Raw genomic sequence first — 17,888 nt, forward strand, 5'->3', positions numbered from 1 at the left:
GGACATCTTCCAACGATAATGCAACTTGAGATGTGACTAACAAAAATGGTAGAATAGACAACACTCAAACATATGTCGTAGTGAAGAGACACTTGCGATCAACCAAGTTGCACATGTGAAGGAGAAAGAAATAAAATGAGGATTAATGTAAAAAATCCATCAAAGGCATTTTTGACTTTTTTTGCTTAAACTATGAGGGTGCAGGTACCAAATAAAGGGCATTTAAGAAGTAGAATCCCAAGTTGGGTGGGCACAATTAAAAATGTGAACAAGGTTTTATGAAAGTTTTTTCTTACCACACCCTTATAATTTTTAAAGCAATTCTTCTACCTTTCATGGTTTATTTCAATGGTGACTTTGGGATTGCCTATTTTGAAAATATTTGGAGTAGAAAAATGCATATCATGAATTCTAATACTTTGAATTCCAAACAGAGCGTATATCATGAATCATAAGATTGTTGTTTCTAGGATAGGGTTACTGAATGTACAACCGTTACTCACATTCCTAATGATTTTTTGTTTTTTTGGTTAGGGTTTTTGTACAAAACCTATAAATAAGTTTCCTATTTGTAAAATGAACAAGTCAAATTTGAAGTATTTTCCAGTTTTACAAACCTGATTGTGTTTCTACTTTAGTTTGTTTAATCTATTTCTGGTGAGCTTTTTTTTTTTTAATGGTTGTATGCATCTTCACTAAATACCATACTATGATATCAGAGTAGGTTAAGGCTTTCTCTATTATGATAAATCTATCTTTTATCTTTCCTTTTTCTTCTAATGTTTCTTTCTCCTTTTTCTAGGGTCATTTATTATTGAAACAAAACACACAATGGATTACTGTTTCAATCCATCTAGTCCTAATCGTTTGCATCCTAGAGAAAATCTATGTCTTCTTCTTGTCTCTCCTTCTTTTAATAGACAAATTATCAATCTTTGAGTAGAAATATGCGGCGTGCCTTATTGTAATAGAATAAACTTAAGTTCATTGATGGAAGTTTTGGAATTCCTTAATGCAATGATCCTATTTTTGAAGCATAGGAAATGTGCAATGTGATGATTCTTTCCTCGATTAATCAGACTTTATGTCGTTAAATTGCATAAAGCACTATCTACATTGATTCTCCAAAAATCTTTGGAAAGACTTGCAGGAAAGGGTCTTAAAAGGTGACCATTTCATAATTTTAGATATGCTTTAAGAAATCCATTCCATTAAATAAGGAAAGTGGAATGTGAATTATTTTTTTACCGATCTTAAAACTCCTTAGGAACAAATAGAATCTCTAAGACCTATACTAACTTAGTTTCGTAGATGATTAAATGGACTAACCTTGTGTGGTAGGTGATCGAGGTTGTACCCGACCAAATAAAACAGTTAAATGTAATACTCAGAAGTTAATCCAAGGTCATCTCCCAGTGACCAAACCTTCCATTCAAAGCTTTTCAGATTTCAATTCAACACAAATGGGATGAGGGTTGGTAGATTCAAATGCTTAAAATAGATTAAATGAAATGCAACAGTGATTAAAACGTAATGATTTCCTTGATTCAAATACAATTTCACTTATCATAGGCCACCAAATTAACACATTTGCCTACTCTCAATCCACTAGACAATAACCATTAAGCGAAAGTCACAATTCAGTTTCATTATGCAATTAAGCAATGCAAACATCTATGAATTCTTGAATGTCAAGCTACATACATTAAACATGAACATAAATCAACCCAAACATATGTACTTAATATGTAAATTAAGCATAAGCAGATGAACCATATACATTCCACAAATCTATATAGATAAATATATAAAATAATGGAAGTTTAAATAATATTCTTATGAAAAGGCTTAAAAAGAAACTTTCTTTAATGATAAAGATCCAAATCTAAATAAATAAAAAATTTAATTTAGTAATGATTTGTGTTGATAATTGGAATTTATTTATACAATCAATAATTATATGATTTGTTTCTAAATTTTTTTCATTAAACGACTAGTTAATTTCATTAATCATTTTTAATTTTCTAACTGAATGGTTTCTTTTTTATTCCATACTTTTTGAAATCTTTTAAATTTATATATTTCTAATTAATAATTATATGATTAATTTTAATTTTTTATATCAATTAATTGATTTTATCAATTATTTTAAATTTCTTTAATTATAAATAAATATTTTAATTGGTAACAAGTAATAATATTATAATTACTATTATTTTTGTTATTTTTAACTCAACAAATTTTAAATTAATATTTATGAGTAATAGTTGAATTATTATTATTATTACTATTATCATTTTGTATTATTACATGTCACAATATATTGATATATATATATATATATATATATATATATATATATATATATATATATATATATATATATATATATATATATATATATATATATATATATATATATATATATATATATATATATATATATTACTTTTGTTTATAATATTTCAAGTTTAACTTCATTTTTTTAAAACTTAATATGACCACTACAAAAAAAACACAATTTAGCAACCGAAATTAGCGACCGAAAAAGGTTGGTTGCAAATTGCGACTGAAATAGCGACCGAACAATAGTAGTTGTTAATTAGTGACTTAAATAGCGACTAAATCAATGTATGGTAACATTTATTCTTATAGCGACCAATTCAATTTAAATGAATTTAAGTTTTTATATCTATGGTTAATAACAAATTTAAACATCAACTTTTGTTTTGAATTTTGTTTATGGGATCCCTAATGCACATTATACCTATATTTTATTTTAACAATGATCCGTGTATACATTTTATTTTAATATAATGTAACTCAAAAGTGTAATTATAAATTTTAAACATACAACACTATTATTTTATTACACCTAATTATTAATATTACTATTATAGTATTAATATGATTGGTATTAATGAATATTTATTATTATTATTGATAACTACTATTAATCTATTATTAATATTATTTTACATTATTATTATTATCACTATAAAAAAATATAATTTTAATAGGGGTTTATTATTTGGGATTATAATAACCCTAGTAAGACATAAACATAATAGAAGTTTTAGAAACTTTCCTTAAGTTCCAAAATTTTTTCAAGAAACCTCAGTAAAATTTAGTTTCTAATTTATTTATTTTTAATTTTCAGTCAAAAACTGAGAAGCAACTTGGCTCACGTCTCATCTATCATCTTCGCGTGCCTTCCAATAAATTTGCTTCTCTCTGATTTCAAATCACAGTGCCTAGGAGGAAGACGAATTGTTCTTCTGTCTGATTTCTTCCTCTTCGCTCAAGGTTAGATTTCACTTTTGTTATCGATCAACGATTGTGCCTCACCACTGTTCTCCTTGATTTTAATTTTTCCTTTGCTTTCAATTTCGTGTCATTACTCTTTTGATTTCATCACATGCTTTTATTTTCATCTCATTCAATTTCGTTTTCCATCTCTCACCAAGAAAAACTCACGACTTCCAGCAGCACAGAGCACTCATCTCATCCCCATTCTTCGTTCCCGATGTCGGTGGTGAGTTGTAAGGTTAGATTATCACACTTTGGGTAACATTTTACTAGAACCCTCGATTGATTAATTGTAAATAAAAAGCCTCTGTGAACACTAACCTAAATAAAGAACTCGTGTGTTTTAGAGACGAAAAACGAGTAAAGATTGGTCAAGCTAAAGATTGATTCATGATTTAATGAAGACGGTCTCGTAAGGTGAGTTTATTGAATAAATATTCTCAGATTTTAATTACTTTGAACTGGAATTGTTATGTAGTAGAAGTGTTTTGCTTCTTGCTTCTGTATTTAGTTTATAATATGCTGTGGATTTGATTTTTAATTTACACTCATGGATTGAGTTTTTGGTTGATTGGTTGAGCCTTGATACTTGTAATATTTATTAAGAGTTGTTTTTCTGCTTTTTCCTTTTGAAACGAGAACAAAAGGTGGTTACTCCTCTAAAGCAAAATTATGAATGCATAAGTTCAGTAGTTTCAATCACCTTATAAACTGGTATGAAACCTCCCTTTTAAATAAAAAAATTACTTAATGGGTTCAATTTATATATATATATATATATATATATATATATATATATATATATATATATATATATATATATATATATATATATATATATAACTGTACCTTTTGGCTGAAAGGTGCCCATGTTGTTTCAGAAAGTTCTCAATCATTATGTAAATGGGGTTCTTCTTGTGGAAATAGTATCTTCGTAAGATGCAAGCCAACACCATCAAAATTCCCAATGCTCCAGCAGCTGATGTAGCTATAGGTTTATTACAGTAAGGAGTTAAAATAAGAAAAAAAATACCCTCCATGATGCTTTGTTTATTTTCATATGAGATTGTTTGCAGGAGATTGTTTATTTATTTACTTTTGTTATAGGAAGTCACCATACATCTACATCTTTTTTCTGTATTTAATCACTCATCATATTCATAAGATGAACTTATATTGGAAAACTTCATCAACCAGTGAAGATATTTAACTTGCTATGATACAAGATTGACAAATAATTTACAAAATGTTGTACTTTTGTGTTCGAAGTTAAATAAATCACTGTAGAGAGAATCAGGGGTTGAAAAAGTTGTACCTGCTACCACTATCTTGACCTTTCTACTAGTTTTCTCTGCAAAACATGAAAAAAAAAAGGAATTAAACAAAAACAAATAACAATAAAACCTAAGTAGAAATAAGTGGTAACTTGGATCGGTTAAATAACCATTTATTATAACTAAACTTCATGAGAAAGTGAGAACTCATATTGGATCCTTAAGTGCTTGCTTCATAACTTAACCAGTTAGATATACTTAGTTCAGGTTTCTTCATTCCACATCAGAATTACGAGAGATAAATCATCAGCCTAGGAGCTAGTTGAAACAAATTATTTCCATCAATAAACAAGGTACCTTGTATACATAAGAACTTCCCTTGGCTGTCAAGTTGACATTGGCCTCGTCTAAGATGGTAACAAGAAGAACACTCACCAGACACTTCTATTTTAACCAGAATATCAGATGATACATAGTCAAAGAGGCTTCCATTCGAGTTAGGTACAAGCTCTGCATCTCTTATTGGAAGTCTAACCATTGAACAATGTTCAAAATAAGAACCATGAAGCTCTTCAGAATAGTAACTGAAGGACTCATCAACATTAGATGTGCCATAGAAGATGTTCTCCTTCGGGCATATTGTAGATTTATAAAATGCTAAAGAAGGAGGATTGATGTTGAGGGTGTGGTTGCATATGAATAGAGTAGCAGTTGCAAATAATGAGAAGAAAACAGAAGAAAATAATATCCAAGTGCTCAAGGGTTTTTTAATAAGCACTCATGTAAAGACTCTTTGTAGAGTATCAGACTCCTTGCAGAATTCTTTATAAGAATAGAAAATTAGGTAGCATTACTACATTTCAGACTAATTTTGATTTCTAGTTCAATGATGTGATTAAACATATGCTTATGTTAACTATAATTTTGTATGGTTCCTATCATCACCACCCGAACTAAATTTATGTTATCCTTTACAATGTATTTCTATCATGAAATGGCACGAGGAAAGTAGTTGGTAAACACGTCATGTGTTGTACGACATCTCTAACAAAAGGGTATATTTTGGGAAGCTAATCTCCCGGAAATTATTACTCTGTTTTAATTTTTCTTTATACCTGTATAACATGTATATGAAATGAAAAAAGTTCTCATCTTATTTTCTACTTTAGGTTTCTTTCTTAATCATGATTATAATTATTATGATTTCTGTTGTTTTAGTCAGATATGATGCAAATGAAAATCAAATGGTGACAGACTTGTTTCAACAAAGGAGGATTCTTAAACGTAGGTATGTGTCCCAATATAAACACACTACTCTGTCTTGTGTTAACCATCTTATATCTTCAAATTTACTAAGCTAGATTGATGACTATGCAAATATTACCTTGTGGAGAGAGCTAAGGATGCTAATATTGCTTCATGAGTTGACTATGTTCAATCCTGCACCGGTAATGTTTAAGACTGCATAACTTCTTTTATTTTTTAGAGTTTATATTTGTAATTATGATTCACATTTATATTGTAGGTTTCTGATCAAGGAAGTGTGCCAACTAATACAACAAGTTCTGGACATGAGGAAAATCATATGTGATAGTTGAAGAATATAATATAATGTGGAAATTAATTGAACCATTTTATGTTTTGAGAATCATTGCAGTACTTCATGATAGTTTTTGCTGACTAATATTGTACTTGAATTTGAATTCGTATATTTGTTATACTTTGATATACATTTAGTCATCTATAAATAATTTGTCAATTTGATAAGTTTATATCTATTTATGTATAATTTCATTAAATATAGATTAAAAAAATAGAATAAATGTAAATAATTGTGATTGAAAAAATATATATGAATACATAAATGATAAATGAGTAAAAAAATATAATAATAATAATTTAAAAATCTATGGTACTTTACGGAGGTTTTGAAACCTATAGTATTTTACGGAGGTTTTGAAGTTCAGGGTATTTTAGGGGGTTTTGAAACCCATGGTATTTTATGGGGGTTCTGAAACCTATGTTATTTTATGGAAGTTCTAAAACCCATAGTATTTTATGGAGGTTTCAAAATCCACGATATTTTATGGAGGTTTCAAAATTCATGGTAATTACCGAGAGTTTTAAACTCACAAAACTTAACTGAGGTTTTAAAACCTATGTTAAATACAAAAGGATAAAAAACCTCCGTTATTGATTGGTGCTTCCTGGGGTTCGTAAAAACCCCGACTAACACATTCTCCAGGGATGGTTTAGCGGAGGAAATCAAAACTCCGGGTAAAGAACTTAGTAGAGGTTTTAACCCTGGGTAATGTAAAAATAAACCTCAGTTAAAAATATTTTTTCTTGTAGTGTATTATTATATCAGAAAGTCAAATTGTTTGAACACGTTGTGATGGGAATTAATGTTAGCTATGAATAAGATTGGGTGTGTGGTTCTCTTTAATTTTTTTCCTATGCTAATCTCTATATGAACGTGTGTTAATGTTGTTGTTGGATAGTGATGGTAAGTTTTGTTAGTTTTGAAATGGTGATTTAAGCCAAGAAAGGGGGGGGGGGGGTTGAATTGGCTATTTAAAACTTTTTCGAAAGCTTAAAACTCTTTTCAATTGAATCAAATAGATTAGAAAGTTAGGATGTAAAAGCAGCAGACCAATAATCTTTCAATCGGTTAAAAAAATAAAATAACAAACTAATTTGTTCTTGAGCTATGAAAGAGTCGATTAAAAAGACAAATCAGTCGGCTAAAATACTGGAGATTTATGTAGAATGCAGAATTCGTAGATTTAACTCAAACAACAATCTTTTACATACAAGACTTATTCCAATCAATATTTCTAACTATTATATAGCCTAAGATTACACAAGAACGCATTAAAACACAATAAGAAGTGGATTACTTGATTTTCTTGAGATTTTAAAGTGATTCAAGGTGAGTGAGATGAGGGAAAGAGAATTGCACAATTATTTTTATATTGGTTCACTCAATCACAGAGCTACATCCAGTTTTCTAGGACAACCTAAGTCTGGTTTTCACTATATTCAAAAGTTTTACAAATCAAACACCAAGACTAGACTTTTGAACAAAGAAACTCACAAGATTTTTGACTCCACACAAAAATCTAGAATCACACCCTGTAAGAATCACACTTACAGACTTGAAATCACATCAGGCAAACCAACCAGAGGCACAAGAACATTCAAACCTGATGGTGGTTGTCCCTAGCTAACCATACATGTGTTCTTCAAGCTACTCACAAGCCAAAATGCCTCCAAGATCAACCAAAATCTTCAAACAATGAGTTTCAACTATGTATTGTAGAGAGAGAGAGTTTTTTTAGAGAAGAATGACAAAGTTTCGTGCTCAAAAACTCAAAAATGAGACTTTGCTCTCGAAAACACAACATATATAGTCTAGTTTAAGTGAAATCAGTTGATTGAATTTTCGATACAGTCAGTTAATTTCTCTTGACTTAAGTGAAATCAGTCGATTGAAAAATAATTCAACTGACTGAATGCATTCATACCAGAAACTATATACTACAAGCCTTTTAACTTGTTAAAACCCATTTTAACATATTAAAAGAGACACACTGAGGCACACAAGATATCTAACCTATGTCATATAGCCTACCAACATGATATAACACAAAAACATTACATTTAACATATTATTTTCAGATTTAACAGTTTAAAAACTTAATCTTGAAGTGGATCTTCATAAATCTTCATCAAACACCTATGATTCTCATGCACATGACTTTATCAATTCTTTGCTTCAAACTTGCTTTTGCTAATAAGTCATATATTTTTTTGTATTTGATTTACTTTAGTTCAATTACTTTATATTCAAAAGTTTATAGTCATATTTAGTTACTTAATCTAGACCACTTACGATTAAAAAAATTGATTTAACTTGATAGCTCTCAATCTCATACACCAAATAATTAAACCGCTTAAATATAATTATTCAAATAAATTATCAATTTAAATATAATAACAATATTATTTATTTGTATTACTATTACTATTAGTATTATTATTAGCATTATTGGTATTACTTTTACTATTATTATTATTAACCATTTATATTATTATTATTATTATTATTATTATTATTATTATTATTTACATGTTTCTATTTAAAAAATTTAACATCAATTTCATGTTGTATTTATTTTTATACGGGACCATATTATAGAATATACCTATATTTTACTTCAATAACGACCCGTGCATACACATTTCATTTTAATATAACACACATGTATTTCTATTTAAAAATTTTAACATTAATTCCATGTTGTATTTATTTTATATGGAACCATATTACACAATATACCTACATTTTCCTTTAACAAATACCTGCGCATATGTATTTCATTTTAGGCTTAAATAGTCATTTGGTCCTAGTTTTAGTTAATTTTTTTTCAATTTGGTCCTACTTTAGAATTGTTTTTCCTATTGGTCCTAAATTTGGAAAATATCATTCAATTAAGTCATTTTACTTAACACCGTTAAAATCATTAACATAATAATGTATATGTGTCACTCTTCCACTAACGTGGTGCATTGTACAGTGACGTGGTTGTTTATTTACTGTGTCAGAATGGCATGATGTTTAATTGAAAGGGGGATTAGGTTAATGAATTAGAACAAATTGGGATTAGGGTTATGGTTCGCTGTTGGGAGAAATTTTGGGGAAGGATCACTGTTGGGGACGAAATTTGATTGAAAGGCATTCGTATTGCTGTTGGTGACAAAATTTGTGTGCATTGGAATTTCTTTTTCAATTGTAGAAGATATATGTGCGAGAAGATAGTTGTGCGACAAGATTGGTGGTGTGAGGTGTTCGTATCGTCAAACAAGTTAACTCTTAGCTTTTCTGGTTATGTATTTTAATTAGTGTTTTTGCTTCGTTTTGTTTGTGCATGAGGATTGATTATATTTGAGTTGTCGTTTTCAAATAGAATAAAAGGTTCTTGTCCCCTAATTTAAAATTCTTTGTTTGTCAATTTTCGGTGGTGGGGTGTTTGTGTCAACCAACCTTTAATACAATTTTAATTGTGTAAGTGGTACCCCATTTAAACATTGTTAATATTTTTTAAGCTTTGTGTGTGTTTCAATCTTTGGATGTCTGACCACGGTGGATACTTTGCCACCGATGAATATTTTTATATTGCTTCTTGTGAAAATGTCTGATTTGTAGGTTATTGGGTTTTCCTCTGCGCCATAGACGAAAGTGTATGCATCTAATCATCTGTAAATCTTCTGCATTTTCTGAGGCAAAATGTAACTTGTAATTACACTTTCATATTAATCCTTTTGTTTATCTTGGAAATTATACAGATCTGAAGGATTTATTCTATGATGAGAAACCTGGGTATTTTGAATATGCAAAGGAAATTACTGTAAGTGCTTCAGATTATTATTACTATTTTCTACTGAAATCTATTTATAAAAGGCATATATATGAGTACTTAAATGTAGATTGAAGCAGATGATGCTTGCTTAGCTTGTGAAGCCACATTAACCAAGGTAAATGCTTTCCTGGAAGAGGCAATCCAGTCTTCTTGCGAAGGAATTATGATGAAAACATTTGATGTTGAGGCTGGCTATTTTCCATCAAAGCGTTCAGACAAATGGTTAAATGTTAGTATTTGCCCTGCAGTACTATGGACATTTTAGGTATTAAATCTGTATCATATTCTGATCATTCATTTTGTAGGTCAAGCGAGATTATGTGGAAGGATTAAATGATACTCTTGATTTAGTACCGATTGGTGCTTGGCGAGGAAATGGAAGGAAAGCTGGATGGTAATTTTAATCATCGTACTGTTTTCTCTTAAAATCATTTTAAGATGCTGCAATGAAACTTGTATTAACTTGAAATTATTTTATCTCATTTTTAAAAAAGGAGTATGCATCAGTATATTTTAAAAGCGCAACAGAAAACAACACAAAAATATTCAGCAGAAAATCCAAATTTGTGACTGGACAACCAAGTTTTACTGGAGGTTAGGTTGTGGGAGCAAGGGGCTAGGTTATTAGAAACCCTTACATTCAGTAGTTAGGGTAAAACATTTTGAGCAGTGAACATATAATTGGGTTAGGGTGTTTTATACTGAGAAGCAAATGTTTGTGTAGGCCTAGTGAATTTTGCTTTAACCGTACATGTGTGTAGGCCTAAACTTCTCAGCGCATAGTGCATGTCGTTTCATTCTCAGATGCTTGGAACAAATCAAAAAATGGCAATAGTTTGTTTTAGTATGAAATTTTTGGGTGAAATATCTATGTTAGGTGCAACCAATAAAGCAATAGTCATATCTAACAATTATAAAATATGGAGTATAATCAATAACTGATGCATTAGAGTAAGTATAAATCACAAAAAGTTTGAGTGGCACTTTTGTTTGAAAAAGGTGTTTTAAATATTATGATCCATGTGATTGGTTAAGAATGAACATGATTATGTCGAGCAATAGGCCAGTCTTTGTAATTGTGATAGAAATTTGTGTCTATAATATATAGTAAAATCATGAAGTTTTATTATTTTTCTCACTGGTTGATATGCCATGCATGATTACTTAAGAACTTATTTAAAACAACAAATGGAAAATGAAGTGGCAGAAAAGTGTATGCATTTTCTGCACCAACACAATGATTCTATTTGTTGTATGAAATCGATTTACTTTACTGCTGTTTATCTCTGGATCTTTTACTGTTCCAGGTATAGTCCATTTCTTGTGGCGTGTTTCAATCCTGAAACAGAGGAGTATCAAAGCGTATGTCGTGTGATGTCTGGTTTTTCAGATTCATTTTATATAGAGGTATAAATTGTTGACTTCAAAGTATTCATTTTTTTTTTGCTGAATAGAAGTTTGGTGGGAGGGAAGCTTACCCTATTCTGTATCCGTGTTTGCTTCAGTCCAAGTTTGAACTCTGCTTCATGTGTAGGTCAGGAACTTAAGGATAGGGGCCATGCTTAGAACTGTTTTGCCTGCATGGGCTCATGCTGTTGCTATGAATTCTAGCCCTACTTTTCACCAAGGAAGAACTGCAGAAAATTTGAAGGAGAAACTTCAGGGGCATTCTGCAGTCATCTTCTTTTACCTATGTCCAAGTTAATGTATTTATGTGCTATTTTGTTTACCTATTTGCTTTTTAATGGTTGATATTATTTTTTCATAATAATTAGTTTTCATCTGCCATTTTATATGTAGAGGAACTTCCATTTAATACGATAATAGGAGATAAGATTATGTTAGTATACAAGATAACCTTATCCAAAAATACATTTAGTAAAAAACATGAGTAACATATAATACAAGGACTTGTTAGAAGTAGTTCAACTATCCAATGCTAAGTTGCCTTGCCTCACGTGTTATAATCCTAGGGAATAATCTCCAGTAATTCCTGAAGAGTCTATGTACATGGACTATATGCAAGATCTATACATTACATTCTACAAGAATAAAAGCTTTCCCTTCTATCAGATTAGCTTCCCTATCTTTCTAAATGCCCTCCTTCCAAATTCAACAGACATCATCAATATGATTGTTGCTTTAAACCCCTGAATGTCTAGCAAAAATTTCATTTACATTACTCAGTATTAATACAATAGAAAAAATATTCTCGGATAAGAGGGAGAGAAAAAAGTGCAGTGGCCGAGGATAATATATCCTCCACAGAAAATTAACTAACGTGCAGGCTACTCACTAAGTAATGATATTAGGGAGGGTCACCATACATACTCTTATCCTCATATATGCATAGAGGGTTTTTCATATTTGAATCATGATCAATTGGTCATCAAGGTGCAACTTTACTGCTGCACTAGGATAAATTCTCCATAGGGAAGAGAAAAGAAAATACCCAATGAACAAACTGAAAGCACATCAGTTGTGTAAAGCTCGCCAATGCCTCACATTCTTTCTATTTAGTTCTTTACTTGTTCTGAAGTAGTTGAAGCTGAAGAGAATGTTATTTCGAAGGTAAATGCTGGAACCGTTAGCTAGACAAAATGACATTCTTAGACACTAAATTTAAACCCCAGCATTTCAGTCTGATGGGAAATTCGAGAACAGAAACTTCTTAAATGTTCGAGCATTATGCTCTGACAAAGTAAAAGCATAAATAGTGCATCTTCACAAGACCTTTGTCTTTTACATTCCAGCTAAATCCTGTAAAACTTGTAGTGATTTTCATCAAATCATAGTGAACCTAGATTTGTGAGAGCCAAGAGGTCTGTGTCATGTAATTAGCTTGTAAATTATGCAAAAATGGTAGTATAGTAATTTTCAAATTTCAATGTAACTTTAATGATTTAGTGATTATAGGCTTGCTTTCAATTCTAGCATTCATGATTCCTTTTCTTTTATCTATCATTTCTCTTGGCTCAAACTTGGAAGTCTTACCCTTCAATCTTTTACCCCTTTAATTTTTCTTTAAATCTGTCACATATAAGTTATAACGGTTGGAGGTCTCATATCGACTAAGAATATGATCAAATCATAATATATAAGGTGGTACAAACCTCACTTTGCAAACTGGATTTTGTGGTTGAGTTAGACATGAACATACCTAATAAAATGGTATCATAGCTATTTCAAGCTTATCCTATGAGATTTATTGGACCTATTGTATCATCCATTGTCGAGTTATTGTCAGACTATCCACAAATATCTAATTCTATGTTTGAGATGTTCATTTCTCAGCGTGAGTTGGTGTGTTGAAGATCCCATATTAAAAAGGAATATGGCTAAATCATAATATATAAGTAGAATGTAAACCTGACTTACTAGCTGGCTTTGTATGATTGAGTTAGAAAAAACCAACTTACTGAGAATAACTATTTTCCATAACAAGTTTTGTGAAACTGTGTGAAAAGATAATGATACATGCAAGGTTGTGTATTTATTTGGGCTGCAATTCTTAATTGGATTTAACACTAACAATTTGTTACAGGTCAATAAGGTTCATGGGGCTTTTTTTGTTACAGTTTAATAGTAGAAGTGACAATTTATATCTGTCACTAAATAGTTTTCCTCACTCCCCAGGTTCTTTCTATGGAAGTTGTTGAAGCATATAACATACTGCCAAATCTGGTAAGTATTGTTTATTTGAATTGTGAGTCTTGCGTTGAGGTAGATTTTCTGATTGAGACCACAGCATTATTGCATTCATTAGGCTGTTGTTAAGACTCTATGGTACTCTACTCTCATATGGTAGGTAGGAGATAGGAAGGTTGGCACTAAATATTTTCTTGTTTCTGAGCAGCTGTTGTTGAAAGTGAGAAAGTATAGGCTTTATAAGTTTGTATCTACTGCATTGATTAATATGATCAAATACTGATAAAGCTTGATATACAATTTTATCAGGACTTCGTCTTTAGGTTCCAATAACTTTGTCGAAGTTGTTCTGATTTTTTCTTGATTGTCTGTAATTCATATTTGTTTGTTTTAAGGTTAATTCATGAAGGATAAAAAATTTCGTTGTCATCTACTTATGCAGGATCTAATAGTTCCATCTCTCATGAACAAAGGCATTGATTTTTTGGTTTCAAGTTTATCAATGGTTCCAGGCATCCCTATTAAGCCTATGCTAGCAAAGTATACACTATTCCATATATTGGCCCTTTCCTGAAACCTTGATGATTTGATTTCAAGTTTCTAGAACCTTTTGTCAACTTCAGTAGTCTTCACAAGTCCTCACGTATTTTATTAACTCCCAATTGATTCTTTTATTTTCCATTTCTTCATAGGATCACCAATGGTATTCCTCAAGCACTGAAGCTATTTGAAAATAAAGCATTTACATGTGAATATAAGTATGCGCTATTCCTTAATTAGTTAGTTGTTTCCTTTTGTGTTCACTTCTCTTTTGACATCTCATTGCATTCAACGATGAACATGAAGAAGCAAGTTGTCATTTAATATTTTGGGTGGATATATTAGCTGGGTCATATGAAGTTTCAATCACAACAGATTGCTTGTTAGAGCATGTGCATATTAAAATAGTAATTTTATCTGCAATTCTACATCACTTAATTTGTCAAATTTGTATGTCAATGCTATAAAACTTATGGGACAATGTGCTGTTAAGTTTCCTTGACTGTGAATTCTAAAGTTTTTTCCAAGTTGACTATTAAAAAGAAAAAGAAAATATCTTTTAGTATCAAAATTGAACATTTAATCTTTTAAAAATGGTCGTTTTGATGGCAGGAAAGCTGGTACAAGGCAGAGTCATCAGGTTGCTGGTGAAAAGAAAAAACTAAATTTTTAATATTCTAAGTTTCAAAATTTGAAATTCTAATCTTATTTCTATCTTTTACAAAGTTTTCTAAAATATCTGTAGTAGTGCAGAGATTACTTGCACTATTGTACAAAAGAGAGGTAGTAGTAGGTGCAAAAATGTCAGATTGCTTCATGTATAATCAGTTTTATGTGAAACTTGAAAAATTTCTTGGATAGATAGTGATCTTGCCTGTTTATTAATACCTTTCAAAACGGTGATATTATTCAGGGTAAACATCCACTTCGGCATTACTTGTCTCTTGTTCAAGATGAATTGCCTTTTATTTCACATCACTTGTTAAATTGAGTTTAATTGAATCCCAGGTATGATGGTCAGCGGGCTCAAATTCATAAATTAGTTGATGGATCAATTTGTGTTTTTTCAAGAAATGGGGATGAAACAACTTCAAGATTTCCTGATCTGATTGACATAATCAAGGAATCCAGCAAGCCTGTTGCATCAACTTTCGTAATGGATGCGGAAGTACAAAAAAGATTCTTGCCGTGATATTCTTTATATTTGTTCTTATTAACTTAGCTCCTAGTATTTACTCATAATTTTATGGTTCCTGTACCTTTCAGGTTGTTGGTATTGACAGGAAAAATGGATGCAGGATTATGTCTTTCCAGGAGCTATCATCACGTGGGAGAGGTGGAAAAGATGCATTAGTTACTGCAGAGAGCATCAAGGTTGGACATTTGCATTTGGCCTATAAAACACGTTATTTTTATTAATTATATTCAGTACTACAGTTCAAAATAAAAGACTTGACCTTAGTTGATACTGGTTTGTTCTATGGACAGCATAGTTATTTAATTTCAGGTTGTAGTTAACTTAGATAAAAACCAATTATTTAACAATCTTAGGAATGTTACCTGACTCGGTAACTTTTAGAAGGGTTTAGTAGGATGAAGTATTAAAACATTTGTTTAATTGTCAAGAACATGGAAATTTTAGAGGGATTGGAGAGCTCTGTTGAAATTATGCTCTTTTCTTCTTTTTCTTTCGATTTTTCTAGTCAGGTCATTTTGCTTTGCTTTGGTTCCTTTGAATTTGACGTGGTTTGGTTTTGCTCTAGTTCTTGCAGTAGTATTTCTTGTCTTTGTACTTCTCTAGTTCTCTTCTTCAACTCTATTTGCAGTTAGTTCTCTGGATTTAATTCTGATATCTTCTCTTTGTTCGTGCAGGTGGATATATGCATCTTTGTTTTTGATATCATGTTCGCAAATGGAGAGCAGTAATTATCTTTTACTCAAGCTTAATATATTTGGTGATGAGCTTAGAAAATGTGTCTCATGAATACTTTAGCCTTATTTGGTTCACTGTATTACGTGCTTAACCCCTATCCCGAGGTTAAGTCAAGGGATACGTTCTGAGCCACAACTCAAGGAACACCAGCAAGCTGACCTTTAAGATATCCTAGAAGCCATGTAGATCACGCACATCATAGCAAGCATAATACCAATCTGCTGCAGCAAAACCGCTTGGCGCTACTCATGAGGCGCCAAGCGTTGCCTACCTCCAGACCGCCGGGTAGGAGACACATACCGCCAGGCACATAGTGCCTATAAACACACCACTGTTGCAGTCATCGCCTGGCGGGACTTCCCTCGTCGCCAGGCGCATGCGTACCAGTAGCCCTCTAAACCCACAACTATCATTTGATGACTCTAAGCCACCGCCAGGCGATGCACCAGTACTGCGAGACATACTATTTTTCCACTACATTCGATTTTACCAAGTAATCCTAGTTCCCTAATGCATCACCCAGTGCGCAAGCCCACAAGATTAATTCAACCCCATTGAGACTTGTCCTTAACTCTCTACAGATTTAAATCTTTAAGTATTCACTCTAAAACTTTCTTTCTATGTTTATATGCATTAGACTACAACCATGAAACGCATCACTTATATGTACTGAGACTTACCTCTCTTGTACTTCAGACATAGTACCCAATACATAGATCAACCCACACAAATTACTTCAACCTTTAGACCAATTCCACCATTAGTTATTTCCATGTCCCATTAATTAGGCCCCCTCTCCAATAATCCAAAGTACTACTACTTTATTTTTCATACAATTCCTATTAGTCTTACCTTGACACCACAATTAAACAACTCATGTTCTCTGCCCATAATTTCAGCTCCTCCAAGTCAACTCAAGTATACAATATTCACTCAATTCTAAGTTTTAAGTCAACTCCTTAGTTAATACATTATTTTTCTTCCATTAATCATTCAAAACATTCTAAAATCCATCCTTCCAATTCCATTTAGGATTGCAACAGAACCCAACCCCAGTGCCTTCCATCACAGCCACGCAGTAAAGGACCTGCTAAGTTGGCGCTTAGCGAGAAATTCCAGAATTTCGAGCACCTTCAAGCCTCTTCTGACAATTCTCAAACCCAATTCTCTGTCTATCTTCGTAGTTCACACGTGAATATGGTAACAAAGGTTCAATTATTCAACTCTTCAAGTAAAACCATATAATCACAATTTCGTTCTTATTACACTATAGAAATCAATTCAATGAATCATTCCCCAAACCCTAACCATGTTACCGTAATTGAATGCTTCCCATTCAATCCCCAAGATTCATACCCATAGGTAAACATTCGTAATATAACACTTCTCATAATTTCACATTTTACACATGAACGTTTCTAGAGAACCCAATCAATCACCGAATTCATATATATATACTCAACAATCACACATCTCTCTCTCTCTCTCTCTCTCTCTCTCTATATATATATATATATATATATATATATATATATATATATATATATATACATTCACCAATCAAGGCCATACCAGCACTTAAGCACACTTAATCATCCATTAATAGTCATACCATTAGGGAATTAAAACAACCAATCATGAGTGATGTATATTTCTAGCTGCAGACATCCAATGCAAATCTCCACCGTTCAAAGTGAATAACAATATGTTATGAATCGCTTGTCAAAATGTCACCTGAATCGGACGGTTAACGAATAAGAA

General features: G+C 31.4%; 1 protein-coding gene and 1 long non-coding RNA gene across 5 annotated transcripts; both read left to right on the forward strand.

Annotated features, from left to right (window-relative positions):
- Window positions 1-3,142: 3,142 nt before the first annotated feature.
- LOC114196243 (uncharacterized) lies at window positions 3,143-6,350 on the forward strand. Of its 4 annotated transcripts, none has more exons than XR_003606646.2 (6): window positions 3,143-3,306; window positions 3,468-3,547; window positions 3,657-3,726; window positions 5,802-5,871; window positions 5,945-6,031; window positions 6,109-6,350. It is a non-coding gene; the product is annotated as an uncharacterized LOC114196243 (long non-coding RNA). The 4 variants fall into 4 exon arrangements; XR_003606650.2 differs by having other exon boundaries at window positions 5,802-5,867; XR_014984441.1 differs by having other exon boundaries at window positions 3,144-3,306; window positions 5,977-6,031.
- A 2,836-nt stretch (window positions 6,351-9,186) lies between these two features.
- On the forward strand, window positions 9,187-17,680 carry LOC114163952 (DNA ligase 6-like). Its single transcript, XM_085666623.1, has 14 exons — window positions 9,187-9,845; window positions 9,933-9,994; window positions 10,074-10,235; window positions 10,312-10,400; window positions 11,314-11,413; window positions 11,541-11,706; window positions 12,549-12,577; window positions 13,551-13,559; window positions 13,643-13,690; window positions 14,097-14,194; window positions 14,347-14,412; window positions 15,203-15,362; window positions 15,461-15,568; window positions 16,067-17,680. The coding sequence occupies exons 1-14, from the start codon at window positions 9,830-9,832 to the stop codon at window positions 16,118-16,120; spliced, it is 1,167 nt and encodes a 388-aa protein (XP_085522749.1). The 5' UTR covers window positions 9,187-9,829; the 3' UTR covers window positions 16,121-17,680.
- Window positions 17,681-17,888: the final 208 nt, after the last annotated feature.

Source organism: Vigna unguiculata, chromosome 9 (genome assembly GCF_037176805.1).
Source record: "Vigna unguiculata cultivar grain cowpea cultivar isolate G323 ecotype 2 chromosome 9, ASM3717680v1, whole genome shotgun sequence".
Classification (NCBI taxonomy): domain Eukaryota; kingdom Viridiplantae; phylum Streptophyta; class Magnoliopsida; order Fabales; family Fabaceae; genus Vigna; species Vigna unguiculata.

Bases quoted from the DNA above. Each gene is read 5' to 3' on its own strand.
- LOC114163952 (XM_085666623.1), top strand. The intron at 11,414-11,540 runs GTATAAATTGTT...CTTCATGTGTAG, and splicing joins CAGATTCATTTTATATAGAG to GTCAGGAACTTAAGGATAGG. The intron at 15,363-15,460 runs GTACAAAAAAGA...TGTACCTTTCAG, and splicing joins CTTTCGTAATGGATGCGGAA to GTTGTTGGTATTGACAGGAA.